This window comes from Megalops cyprinoides, chromosome 11 (assembly GCF_013368585.1).
Source record: "Megalops cyprinoides isolate fMegCyp1 chromosome 11, fMegCyp1.pri, whole genome shotgun sequence".
Taxonomy (NCBI): Eukaryota; Metazoa; Chordata; class Actinopteri; order Elopiformes; family Megalopidae; genus Megalops; species Megalops cyprinoides.
In genome coordinates this window covers 34561251-34575043 of record NC_050593.1, presented here as the reverse complement: position 1 = coordinate 34575043, position 13793 = coordinate 34561251, and the positions used below count along the sequence as shown (strand labels likewise).

Here is a 13793-nt window from a genome sequence, read left to right as displayed (position 1 = left end):
GTCCCTGGGTCACATAATGAATGAAATCTGCAAGCTCTTTTGCATGAAAATAGGTTTATTTTGCATAATCCCGTTTGCATAAGCACTGGTCACAGTGATTGATGTGCCTGTCTGTGTGTGTGTGTGTGTGTGTGTGTATGTGTAGGGGGGTTATAAATATGAACACCATTTATAACCATTATTTGAAATATTCGAATCATTTCGAAAGTCTGACAGTTTGAAAGAGTGGATTCCTGCTGAATAATGATATGCTTTTTGAGTGCATGGCTGTGTGGGACAGGTCCCTTTGTGGTCCCTGGCATTGTGAGTGTCCACAGAGAGCAGTCTTAATGCGAAGCCTCAGTGTCTGCAGCTCAGAGCAGAGCTGAACCCCAGTGATGAGCCATGACTCATTCATTGCTTATTATCATCCCACCCGGATACCCTCCCTCACTCTCTCCTCCTGCTCATCTCGGCCTGTACAGGGAAAGGGGGGAGGGTTGGGCTGTTCAGCGACAGGGCTGGAACAGCCCCTCTCTGATTGGATAGCTGCTTCCTTAATATGACCTGTCTAATCCAGCATGAAAGCCGCTAGCCCCGCCCCCTCCCACCTCCTCCCTGGTTCTCTGGCAGCATCCGCACAGTGCTGTCTGCGTTCCAGGGAGAATATCAGCTCCACACAGGGAGGAGAGGATTAACACAGCCCAGCACATCTGCATGTGGATGCACACAGAGGGAGGCTGCGGGAACACATCACGGCTCTGAGGGCTCGCTCTCTCAACCAGCTCAGGACCTTAAAACAGCTTCTATAGTTTCATGGTTCTTGTGCACTCACTGTTGTGAAGAGGCTTCATCAACTTTTTCGTGCTTTTTCTTCCTAGCTAGAGGCTCCAGTTGTTTTAGCTCGTGTTTTGAGTGCGTGTAATCAATTTTCTTGCTGTGCCACAGTAGCTCTTTTCTCCATGAAACCATGCAAGGAGCAGAGCAAAGTACAGGCTAGCTCTGAGAAAAAGGGGCTTCAAAGCTGATCTCGTGGGAAAGTCACGCGATTCTGCACCGCATCTCTCTGCGTCTGTCCGGTTCTGTCTGAAGTTGTGGTGTGCGAGTGTTACAATGCCGTCGCGGGAGTCGTGCGCCGGCCGGAAAGGAGACAAGTCCCTGGTGCACAAGCCCAAGCGCGAGGGAAACCAGCAAGACATGCTGGCGGCCGCCCTGGGAATGAGGATGGGGCCGCAGAAGCCCCCCTCCGCGCTCTGGCAACCTCTCAAACTCTTGGCTTATTCGCAGCTCACCTCGCTGGTCCGCAGAGCCACGCTGAAGGAGAGCGACCATGTGCCCAAGTGCGAGAAAGTCCACAACTTCAAGGTAATGCCCGTCACGCCCTTCCGCTTTTAACCTCTGTTTTCGTTTATGTTCAGATCTCAGTCATGTGTTTTACAATAATCACTCTCATCCAGAGCAATATAATGCCCTCTTAATTGTGTGGGGCTTTGTTTGTTGTGGATTTTTTTTTTATTGCTGTGTGTTCACACTTGCTCACAGCAGCGGATAGAGCGTTTGGCAGGGAAAGAGAGGAGTGCTCTGGTTCTGTCTGTTGAGCCCTGTTCAAAGGGAGAATCAGCTGGGAGGCATGTGGACTGTTGCTTGCTCATTTGGGCAGCAGATGGAGAGATTAGGCCATGGAGGAGGGTACGGGGGAGCGTGTCTCCGTTTGGCTTCTGTCAGCACGGCCAGCCCTGGCTCGCCCGTTTGGGGGGGGTTAATGAAGTGCAGAGGGGAGGGGGGCGGGGTACCCTCTGAGGTTGCCGAACTGCTGACATTTGCAGAGCCCTCGCGCCGCTGCACGCTCCGCTTCTCAGTTTTAAGGGTCTCCCACAGATTTAAAAAGCCCTTTTAAGATGATTTCTGTCCAGGGCAAAAATGCTCCAGTCCAGAAATCTTATGCAGTAGAGCAGGTGTGTTATACAGCATGCATCCAAGCAGAGGATCAGCCAGATTTAAGGCTTAATTTTGCACTTTGATTTTATGATCATGAAAAAAATAAACAAATTGTCTCATGACAATACAATGTAATACTTCTGTTTGTCTTCTAAATACAGTTTCCCTACAGCTTAGAATAAATACTGAAAAGAAAGGGGTCACAGAACTGTTTGATGGTTTTATGATCATGTTATGTCATCTGTCTCATTTGTTATACCGATTATTATTATAACAAAACACTGACTGATCCAGGGCTTGCTGCTCTAAGACAAAAGATTTTAGTTCTTTCTGCTATAATTACAGATGATGGTAAACACCTTGGATGAGGATTTTGTCAGTTTTACCTGTCCCTGGACGACCAGTGCGAACACTGCTCATTGGCAGAGCCGTTACCTGGTGGGCTGAGGCTCCTCTTTCTGCCAGAGGTGTATTTTAATGTTGCCATAGCAGATTACCATGACAACTCACCCCCACAAACTCCGGTGCAGCGTCACAGAGGTGTGAATGTGATGCAGGTCGTGGGGCAGGTTTCCTGCCTCAGCAGCATCCCTTTTCACACCAGTTGTTAATTGTTTGAGTGGATTAGGCACCCAGTCAGAATTAACTCTGCTCTAACGGCTCTTATCCTCAACACTGGGATAATCCCGCTGTCTGGCTAGCTTGAGAGTTAGCATTGAGACGCTGGATCGTTGGAGAGGTTGTGTGTCCGTGCAGTAAGCGTCATGCCCTGACTCTGGGTTCTCTCATCCTGCAGGTGCACACCTTCCGAGGGCCTCATTGGTGCGAGCACTGTGCCAGTTTCATGTGGGGGCTGATTGCTCAGGGAGTCAAATGTGAAGGTACGTTTACTTACTGTGCTGGCTTATCTCTGAATCAAACACAGTTGAATCTCTGGACACACTATGTCTACTGCTAATGAGAGGGAGACGTACACATCAAGTGGGGCTGATTTCCTTTACATAAGTTCAGAATATTTGTAGCCTGGCCTTCAACTACAGTATAATTATGAATTCCTAAATTAATCCTAAATTGACACCAATACGAGATACAGACAACAACCTGGATGTAGTTTTATTGTGGCATCATAAATACTTCTGTTTCAGTTAACACAGATTATGTCAATACAGTTAGAAGTAATATAATTTAGATATAACTGAATTTTTGATCATGGATGTTTTAGTAGGTTTCAGTACATACTTTCCACATACAAAATATTAAAATCATAAAAATTTATATTACTTGATTGTGTACGTGTACACACAATATGTGTTTAGGTTGAAGGTTTTGGTGTTTTTGAGGCCAGTCATGTTGAATATTCTGTAAGAGTCAGAATCAGTGTAGTTATGATTAAAATGTGCAGACTGGGTTTGATTTGTGCACCATGCACCGGTCTGTTTGAAATATATCTGCAAACATATACTGGCTGATGGGGTTCTCCGATTACTGCCTCCACAAAGAGCATCAAAAACATGCGTAACCAGCCAGAACTGATTCCTCAAATTTACATTTTTCACAGCCATTGCATATTATCTCAGATTTAATAAAAGTATGCTCATTGCCCATATTGTAGAACATGATTGTGGAAATGTCTTTTTCTGCAATTCCCAGAGGCAGGAAAACCATACTATAATATAATGAAATGTGTTATATTTGCTGAAAGGATTGTATCCCTAGACGGTATATGTTATTGGTGTGTATGTTATTATACGTTATTGGTTTGTATTTGTGGCAGTGAGATTTCATTGTTTCTTGCTGAGGTTTACTCATCTCGTCCCTATAGGCATTCAATAGTGCTTGGGGTCATGAACTTGTTACATGTTAATTACATGCATTAATACATTAATTAAAAAGGATCAAGCGGAAAAAAATATTCATGGCAAAATTTTTCAGGTTTTTTAATCTCTTTTTTTTTGTTCTTTTTTTAAGAACAAATTTTCTTTGTTTGAAGCCGTAATATAGACCAATGTATGTATGCCATGTATAATTTATTGAACAGTGGGTGCTACACATTTTGTTTGTGGGAGGTAAGTGATGAATGATTTATGAAAAATTTATGAAGTGGTCGCCCAGTTCTGGAAGTAGGCGGCATCTGAATGCAGATGATTCCCCTCTTTATGTCGTGAGACCTTGACACTCAGGCATGACACCAGGAAGAGGCACAGGGGACATTTACTCAATGTACCAGTCTGCATTCTGAAGTTTTGCCTCTCCGTTATTTCGTGTATGTGTGAAGCGTTCTTTTGGGCAGGCGCCAGGAAAGCAGTCTTTTGCAGTGCGTGCTTGTGTTCTGCCTCAGTTCCTCGCCAGAGAACGCCCCCAGCCCTCCACCATCATGCCAGCCAGGAAAAACAAAGATGGCATGTCTCTTTAATGAGGAGGAGGCTCCCGGCTCCCGCTCCAGAAGCATTAAAATTCAGCAGCTAAAATCAGAGCTCCGTCACACAGTGGTGACAGCTGACACCAGACCTGAAACTGCTTCTTGGTGAACAGGAAATGATCATAAACATGTCCAACAGTTTGAGAGAAATCGGTTAAGTGTGTCTGGTACTTAATCAGTGGTGGAAAGATGAGTGATACAATTAACAAGGGTACAGGGTGTATTGGTCTGAGGGGCATTCTGAATGTCACATGACCTGATGATCTAATTTGCGCTGTCAAAGACTGGAACTGAATCTTATCATGATTTGCCCTCATCACAGTGGTCTCACCTTGAGAATGCAGCCACCAGCACTGTGGGTTAGCCTCTGGAGTGCCTGGAGTGCTTTCTTTTGTTTTTTTTTTAACTATTATTATTTACAACACTTGGACTTCAAGGTTCTCTGCATATTTAGAGGCCAGCCTCAGAAATGAAGATTGCTGTCCTGAATAGCTGTCACCTTGTTGAAATATTCATGTGTTTGAGGATAACTATGTTTCCGCATCCTTGAAATTGAAGGCTGTGTAAATTCCCTCAGTGCATTTTTAAACTCAGTGCAAATTGTTCGTCAGATGTATACATAGCCATTTCAGGCATCTATATGATAGAAAGTGAATGAAGTTATTAACAGAATGTTATGATGAGCTGTACGTCGTAATGGAAGAGACTGGAAACAATTGTTCCAAATTAACAGTGAGAATGGCATGAAATAACAGCAATCTCTTTAGTCTTTTCATTAAATTCAGCATCAAAGGATCACGCGATTTCATTTCTGGTTATAAAAATACTGGATTTGAAAGCCTTGGATACGGAGCTGTGTTCCAGCCCCAGATTCTTCCTGTGACTTTTCGCTAAGCGCACGACTCCGTGAGGCTCAGCGGAAGAGGCCCATTCAGAGCTGGGAAAATAGGTCTCTGGTCGCCTGCAGCGGCTCCAGGGCTGCTCTCTCCGCTATTGTGCGTAGCTGAGGATCCGAAGGAGGGTGGGGGATGCAGGCCTGATGCTCTGTCCTCCGGGCTACATTGTTTTTTTTTTTTTTTTTTACTGCGTTTGCTTCCAGAGCAGAGATTAATTCCCTCTGAGAGCTCTTCTTACAGGCAGGAACAGGGGACCTCCAGCATCCGTCTGTGTTCTTTCCAAAGTAAGACCTGTCCTCAAATATATGTGCCTCAGTCTCAGACTCACACTCAAGGAGTGACGCAAAGACAGAGCTGTTTATTTCCATGTTAGCGTGCGGTGAATATTATCCCTTGTATCTTTAATGAAAGTTCCTTTGAGGATGCACACACATCTGCCTTTAATATCTTAATATTTGTTTTAAAAACTCATTTTTCAGTATGGATATCAAAATTACAAGAAGGACTTGTAATGTTATAGCATATCAATGTCAAAGGGGTACTTTGTGTGTTGATTTGTACAGTGCTAGTATCAGATTATCAAGAGTTTTTCCTTCATGCTTACTTTGGTGAGAATTGGAGACATCAGGTCCAGAATATGGGCATTCCTAATTTGTTCTTACTGGTCCCCGCTTGGCATGTTGTCATGTTGACATTGGCTGTCACACAGTGTCTTCCACTAAGAACTGGGCAACTTGCACTTCAGCCAACAGTAATTCACTTCATCATCATAAGCTTCCCGGTGAACTATTAAAATATGACATTTCATAGACTATTTCAGGTGCTCTGGTTTAACTACCGCGTGTGGCTGTTTAACCCCCCCACTACCACCCCACCCCCACAGTGGGTGATTTAAATACGTTTTATATCATTTGAAAAGGAGTGAATGTGAATGTACAGGGGGCTGAGCAGTGATTCAGGGTGGCCTTTGTGCTGGGTGTGCAGCAGCTGAATGAGTAAACACAAATGTGCCGTAATGAGGGGACGCTTCCAGACCCTCTCCTTTGTGTGTGGCCCGTCCATCCCAGTCACTCGAGGGTTCAAGGTGACACAAACAGCCTTGGCCGCATGCCAGGAAGTGATGTCACCGGGGGACAGAGCACACTGGTGTGGGAACAATAAACAAGGGGCCTAGTCACATCTGAGATGTTGGATATGAAATATGTATTTTTTTACGGGAGACACGAACTTTTTTTCATAGGGTTATTGCTCTGTTTACATTATTGCTTTAACCTGAACAGGTAAAAATCCTGAGGTCACGAAGTAGTTTCCAGCCATTGGAACAGCACAGATTCTGAGCTGTGTGGATGAAAGCACGTCGGAAATGTCTGTTTGAAAATGGGGGCGGTTTGTTTGCTTGGATCTGTGTGCTCAATCTTTCTTTTCTCCACCCTGTCTTATCCAGACTGTGGGCTCAATGTCCACAAGCAGTGCTCCAAGATGGTGCCGAACGACTGCAAGCCGGACCCGAAACACGTCAAGAGGGTGTACAGCTGCGACCTGACGACCCTGGTGAAGGCCCACGATGCCGCGCGGCCGATGGTAGTGGACATGTGCGTGCGGGAGATCGAGTCCAGAGGTGAGCGGGACACGCCCGTCCCTCACGGGTCTGCGGTTAGAGACAGGATATGGACAGAGAGCGGGAGCAGAGAGTGCTGTCTGGGGACAGGAGGAGTGATAGTGTGGAAACTCATATTGGCTGGGCTACTTCCTGAGAGGCAGCTGCGCGGAGCCATTAGCATCTGCATTATTATTGATTTGCATAGTGTTGTTTTTACTTCCCTCCACTCATAACCCCCCCCCCCCCCCAATCACACTCCACTGGAACAGATGTAAAGCTCTTGGTTGTTTTGCTTGCGATCTCTTTGAGACAGAGACTGGTGAGAAATGCTTTTGTTGTCTCCGCATCGGGTTTGTGCCAGAGAGGAATGGAGGTGTTTTTCCAGCTGGGTCACCTTCTTGAAAGAATTCCCAGAGTAACGCTTCCAGAGCTGCAGTCTCCGGGTGGTTAATTATCCAGGTGTAACGGGGAATAAGTGATTATGTGGGGTCTCTGCTTCTCTTCATGTTATTCCGGGTGGATAACTCTGCAGAACAATGCAGAAAATTCTGAAATCACTGCTGTCTAAATGATAATCGCTGTTTTGGTGACACTATTTATCAGTCAGATATGTGTAAATAATGTCTGTTTATGTCTGTTTATGGGCGCTCTGAAGTGCAAACACATGCAAGCTTTAAGTCTGTAGGATGGCTTCTTTCAGCATAGCCAAGACCTTCAGTTTCATATGCAGTGAAAATGTGGATCTCTTTGTCTCTCTTTGAAGGGCTGAAGTCTGAAGGACTGTACAGAGTATCAGGATTCAGTGATTCAGTGGAAGATGTCAAGCTGACATTTGACAGAGGTATGTTTCTCTTTGACCACCCATTGCTGTATTCAGACTTAACAAACCCCATGTGTGCCGCATGGTAGTGTTGCAAGCACTCCAGTAAGGACTGTTATTATGTACTCATGATGTGTTGTGTTTAGTTCATTTTGTGTTACATATTGAGAATTTGATGTCTTTATGCAGCATATATGCAGCATTAAACAAACATCAATATGAAAATGACACACTTATGATGAGATTAATCTCCACCTATAAGAGGATTACTTTGCCCCTCAGAATATCCACTCACTGAATTTACTGTGGGTTCGATCGACTTTACAAAGTGTCAGCGCCACACCGCTGATGAGAAAAGATGAGTGAATCTAACATCTTCAGCTGATTGAAAAGAAGGGGAAGCCACAGCGGGGTATATTTAAAATGGCTCCAGATTTCAGTTTATGTGGGTCTTACGGGTTACGGGAAGGGGGAGGAGCCCTCTAAGCTGTGCCCCAGAGACTACCCTCTCAGGCCTCTCAGAGACCGGTGTGCCCAGAACGCTGTGATGGAGCTGGGGGAGTCTGGGAGCCATGAACCCGGTCGCAGCCAGAGCGGCTCGTATGAGATCGCCCCCGGCACAATGTCAGCCTCGCTCACGCAATCGTGATGCGCGGACCTACAGCAGAACTAGGCCATGCCCTGCACCGCGGAAAGCTCTGCTTTCTCCCGAACGACAGAGGACAAACAGCTGACAGTCCTCTGGCAGAGCTGAAAACTGCAAAGCCAGTCAATCCTGAGACGACCAGAAAAACATGGCAGTGCAGAATCCCCTTTTCCTCTATGGATCTCAGTGCTGTCCCTGTTTTAACACAAACCTGTTCAATGCCTCCTGACAGATGGTGAGAAGGCAGACATCTCTGTGAATGCTTATGAAGACATCAATATCATCACTGGTGCACTTAAACTCTACCTGAGGGAACTGCCCGTTCCTGTCATAACGTACGATGCCTACCCCAGGTTCATCGAGGCTGCCAGTGAGTATGAAAGAAAAAAGACATCTCACACACGTGTGTGTGTATATATGTGTGTGTGTGTGTGTGAGAGAGAACATACCTGTGAACAAGCCAGATGTCTCTCCACCTCAGTGTGCTGGAATGTTTGTACCTGGGTTCTCTTATTGGATAAGTCCAACGGAATGAGGTGACACAATATGATATTATGATATTAAGCCAACATTTTCCATCCCTTTCTGTCCTCTGTGAATCACTACCTGCTGTGGAACAGTAGAGACTGCCTGAAGGTTTTTGTTTGCAGTATGATTGGTAATTACCTCAAAAACCTTCCTGCACTCTGTTTCCTGATCAGTAATGAGTGCAGTCAGTTTTGCCTGAGTTCCCTCACTAGAGAAGCAGATTCATGTTTTTTCCAACAGCTTGGATAAGAGACAACTTTTCCTCCCAAACTTAAGTTTATTCCAGTTTTCCTGTAGAGGAAGCAGGCCTATCTAATCTGATTTGGAAAAAAGAAGGCAGCTGTTACATGTTACAGCAAGGCTTAAACTGTATTTCTAACATGCCTCACATTACTGGTCTCTGCTACAAAAGAAAGAAACACATTATCATATTACAGTATTATATTTCCTTGGTGAAAGTGTTGCTGCTTATCATGTATTGATATTATGCAATTACTACTATATTGTACTGTGTGGATGTGTGAGGGTACATGCTGTTGTGGATTCTGTGTTTTTTGTAGCTTTTGATGTGTATGTCCTCATTTTAATGAGCTCACCAAATGAAATCCCTAACAACTGAACAGTGGATGTGGCAATAAAGTTGAACAGGTCTTGTAGTGTATGGAGCGTATAGAGTGTGGTACTGTACTGGATTGGTACTGTACAGACTGCAGGGCCTGTGAGCCGTTGCCGTGAGGATCAGGGTCTGTCACGCCTGACTGTCATCTCGTGTGTCGGGTTGCAGAGCTGTCAGACCCCGAGGAGCGGGTGAAGGCCCTGGCCGAGGCGGTGAGGTCACTCCCACCCGCACACTTCGAGACTCTGCGGTACCTCATGGCCCACTTAAAGAGGTGAGCGAGCATCACTGCACTGACTTTACAACAGGTGGACTTTTCTTTATTATTTACTTGCACTAACCTCTGACCTCTGACCTCTAACCTCTGACCTCTAAAAATGCAACAGGAGATGATTTTAAGTCTAGACTTGCTGCCCAGGTGTCACGTTTCCCACGCTGTGCTCCACACTATGTTCTTGGAAGAATCTTTTTTTCTCTTTTTTGTTAGTTTTAGTATGGCGTGCTCCCTTCTCTTAACACTGGCCTCCTCTTCGCAGGGTGACACTGAACGAGAAGGAGAACCTGATGAACGCGGAGAACCTGGCCATCGTTTTCGGCCCCACCCTGATGCGCGGCCAAGACCTCGATGCCATGACGGCGCTCAATGACATCCGCTACCAGAGGCAGGTGGTGGAGTCTCTCATCAAGAACGAGGACGTCCTGTTCTGACGAGGGGCGAAGTCCAAGTACAAGACAAATGAAGGAATTCCCTTTTGAAATAAGCATGATACCATCTTATTTCTGTTTGTTTTTTTGTGCAAAGACTTTGATATAAGGAAGCGTTTTCCACTCCCAGTGGACCACTACTGGAGATAGCTTTTCCTTCCCTTCGGATGGGTGTGGATACTGTACCTTAAAGCTAGATCTTGCATGTCTTTCTCCCCATTTTTGTCGGGGGTAATTGAAACTGAGGCACACCAAAGGTGGGGAAGTGTATATTTTGGAAAGCCTGTATCAGTACTGCAGCATGTTTGTTTTTGAGTCTTAAAGCATTGTTCAGTTTGGTCCTGTGGATGTAGCCCATTGTTGCTAAATGGGCAGTAGTTTTTGTGAAACACTATGTACCTGAATGTGACCTACAGTAGAGTACCTTTTTTAAAACCTTTGTGAAGACCTCTGACCTATTGCTTTTTATATAAAGGATCTTTTAAGGTTAATATTAAATCTCCTTCATAATGGCAAGGAAGAAATCACTCCCCTGTGCTTCTCTGAATTAACCAGGCCTGTAAAAATCTATCAAAATGCAATTTGCTTTGCTAAATATTTAGTTCCCGTTGTGGTTATAATATTTTGTACTTTATTTGTAGCATGGAAATATTAATTTATTAAATCTTGCTTTTAGAATTGGAAAGTGTTTTGTGTGGTCGTATGAATCGGTCCCATTGCTGGTGACCTGCGTGTTCAGTGATGAAATCAATCTCGACCGTTGGGGACATGTAGGTCAGGGTTGCATTAGATTTCGCCGGAAAAATGACCTTGACAAATGAGGTCAGCACGTTTTGCATTTGCATATTTGGAGTGACAGCGAGGCGGGTGATGGAGAGGGTGCAGGCGTCCTCACGCAGCCACCCCTCCAACGTGTCAATCACGGTAATCCCCACCGCCCTCAGATGGACGCACTCTGAGAACAATACATTTCATACAGCACTCCCAACATGCCCTCCTCAGCACAATGGACATTTTTAATCACACACATTAACTGTGTCACATGAATTCATTAATTTTTAGTCAAATTACAAGATAAACATTCCATCATGAGCATATCTTTCAATATTTTTCCAACATGCTAAATACTCTTTAATTGTTGTGTTATAATGGGAAGTCCTTTGTTTGATTTGTATTATCTCCATTCAAAAAGGAATGTGTTTTTTTTTTCTTCTGATTTTATTATTAAATCCAGAACCATTTTGGTGTATGTGTGTGGAAAGCACAGACCTGATCTGATGTGTGTGTTGGGGGTAATAAAAATATAAATGAACTAATTTAGAAGTGATGGCCAGTAATTTTTTTATAGTAAAGGTTTATAGTTCCTAATTCTCTGTAAAATCCCATTAAGCTCCTTAGAACGCCAGCTCTAAGTGAGGGGAAAAGTAGCTTTTAGCTTGGATTATTATGTAAGTCATAAATCTGTAAAAATATGAATATTCCGGGGGCTGATTCCCATGCGCATCATTTCAGTTGTAATTTTGGCTGCTGCTGCTGCTATTAGAGAAGTTATTCCTAGGTGTCCTTGTCATCAAGGAATCCGTATTGCATAAAAATACACCTTTTGCTCAAGAGTATGAATTAAGGTAACTGCTGACCTTTAATGATTTATTTATAAACTAATTCCTCAACTTTGCCAAAATATGATTGAATCATTTATCAATAAAACATGCCAATACAAAATGTATGAATTCAGATGGAGCATTCTAAAATAAATCCCATCTGGTCCGGTTCACTAGCTAACTTGAAACATTTGCTAAATGAAAACAGTATTACTGCCGTTCCCTGGTGCACTGAAGCGTCTCTGTCCTTCACTGACTTTGAGGTATTGTTTCATTATTTTTTTACTTCTCCTCTGTGTCAGACAAAATGCTAATGTGTGCCATCGGTAAAAACAAAGAAAGTCTTTTCAGAGAGAAAAGTCAAAAACCAGCATTGTAAAGGACAGCTCTATTATGCATGTATACCTGTATTGGTAAGGGCACTTGTAACCATACATGAAACAGAAGCACCATTGCTGAGCTACTGTTGTGCTAGTTTTGCTCTAGTGTGCATTCAATGCATTTTTTTTTAAATGCACTATGTCTGCATTTATTCACACTAATGAACATAAATATTACCATTTCCTTTGATGAGATAAGCAAGCTTCTTTGTTGATTGGACAGAGCTACACCTGAAGCATTTCTTACCTAAATAAGCTGACCTACATTATCAAATAACAAAATACAACGGCATGATAAATCCCATACTGTGCAAAGTACTCAGACCTGAATCCTCTGGCTGTGTTCAGCTTTACCATGTGTGCGGTGTAAAGAACTCAAACACTGGTCTGTAGCTTTTGTCTTCTTTCTTTTTGTAAATTCATGCTCTGATGTCCCACCTACTAATCTCAGTCTGTCATATTTTGCTGTTGAGAGAACTTCAAGGTAAAAGCCGGTTTTGATTTTAAATAAGATCTTTGAATTGATAATGGCTCTGCATTTGTCAACAAAAATATGCTGTTGATCCACATATTTAAATTTAAATTTAAAGGATATACTTTTCTGTCAGGGGCGTTGCCTCTCAAACACACACCATAAAACAGTTTAGCATGTCTGTATTTGGACTACAGGCATACTAACCTGAAACTGGAGGATTAATCACTTTCATTGTTAAGAGGAAAACAACTGATGAAAATATGCCAGTAACACACATGTATTAATCCCTTCACCAGAGAGAGGATAAGCTCAAACAGGACTGGGGAACAGATAAGACTAAGGTGGGAGTGGTGGGGGGTCTGGGGGGGTGGGGGGGTCACTCAGTGCTCACCTATCAAACCGGACATGTGATGCACTTATCACATTGTGTATTAGTCACGTCTGAGATAGAAGTGGAAAGAGAGGCGTGTGTTCACCTCCTCCAGGGCTGCAGGGAAGTTACTTCAGGGCGCAGACTGAAAGCACAGGACGCCCCCTGCAGGATGGGAGCTGAACAGCGCCACTGAGCTGCCTTTCCCCGTGATTACAGGGGGCGCCCTCTCCATGGCTGCGGATGCAGACAGCCTGTGCTGAATACGGAGGCTGCAGAAGAGGCAGAAGAGATGCCTCCTGATTCAGGACTCCCCTGCACTGTCAGCTATTCCTAAGTAAGATGGATGAAGCCGGGAGGTGATTGCCCGGCAGATTGAATGGGCGGAGGCCAAAGAGAAATTGAGTTGTCTTTTTCCTTCATTGCCACAGGAAGGCCAGGGTCTGGCGCGACTCTCTGAACCATCTGCGAACAGCAGTCAATAAATCGTAGAAATGTGGAACAGGGGAGCACAATCTGGCATACATATTACTGAAGTAGGCATGCCCCTCACGCCGTGCACAGCGTATGGATATGTTTTTGGTGAATGTCAAAGGAATGCAGTAAGCCGTATGAGCCATAATGCTGGTACTTCATTTAGGCAGCTTGCTCCTGCTCCTTATCTGTCCTTTGCCTGTCACTCTATGTCCTGATTGACAGAGTGTGATAGATGAAATCTCTTATTCATGGAACCACTAATCACCACTAATACTTTTTGCATTTTGCAGTTGTTTATGCATCAAATCAATTACAATGACTTATGTACATTTTGGATTGTTTT

The 13793-nt window shown here is 44.1% G+C and overlaps 1 protein-coding gene across 1 annotated transcript; it reads left to right on the top strand.

Moving 5' to 3' along the window:
* Positions 1–613: 613 nt before the first annotated feature.
* LOC118785534 (N-chimaerin-like) lies at positions 614–10705 on the top strand. Its single transcript, XM_036540258.1, has 7 exons — positions 614–1344; positions 2714–2798; positions 6677–6850; positions 7596–7673; positions 8531–8668; positions 9611–9716; positions 9979–10705. Exons 1-7 carry the CDS (start codon positions 1093–1095, stop codon positions 10148–10150), a joined length of 1005 nt encoding a protein of 334 aa, XP_036396151.1. The 5' UTR covers positions 614–1092; the 3' UTR covers positions 10151–10705.
* Positions 10706–13793: the final 3088 nt, after the last annotated feature.

Bases quoted from the DNA above. Each gene is read 5' to 3' on its own strand.
- LOC118785534 (XM_036540258.1), top strand. From the start codon at position 1,093: ATGCCGTCGCGGGAGTCGTGCGCCGGCCGGAAAGGAGACAAGTCCCTG. The intron at 1,345-2,713 runs GTAATGCCCGTC...CTCATCCTGCAG, and splicing joins AGAAAGTCCACAACTTCAAG to GTGCACACCTTCCGAGGGCC. The intron at 6,851-7,595 runs GTGAGCGGGACA...CTCTCTTTGAAG, and splicing joins GCGGGAGATCGAGTCCAGAG to GGCTGAAGTCTGAAGGACTG.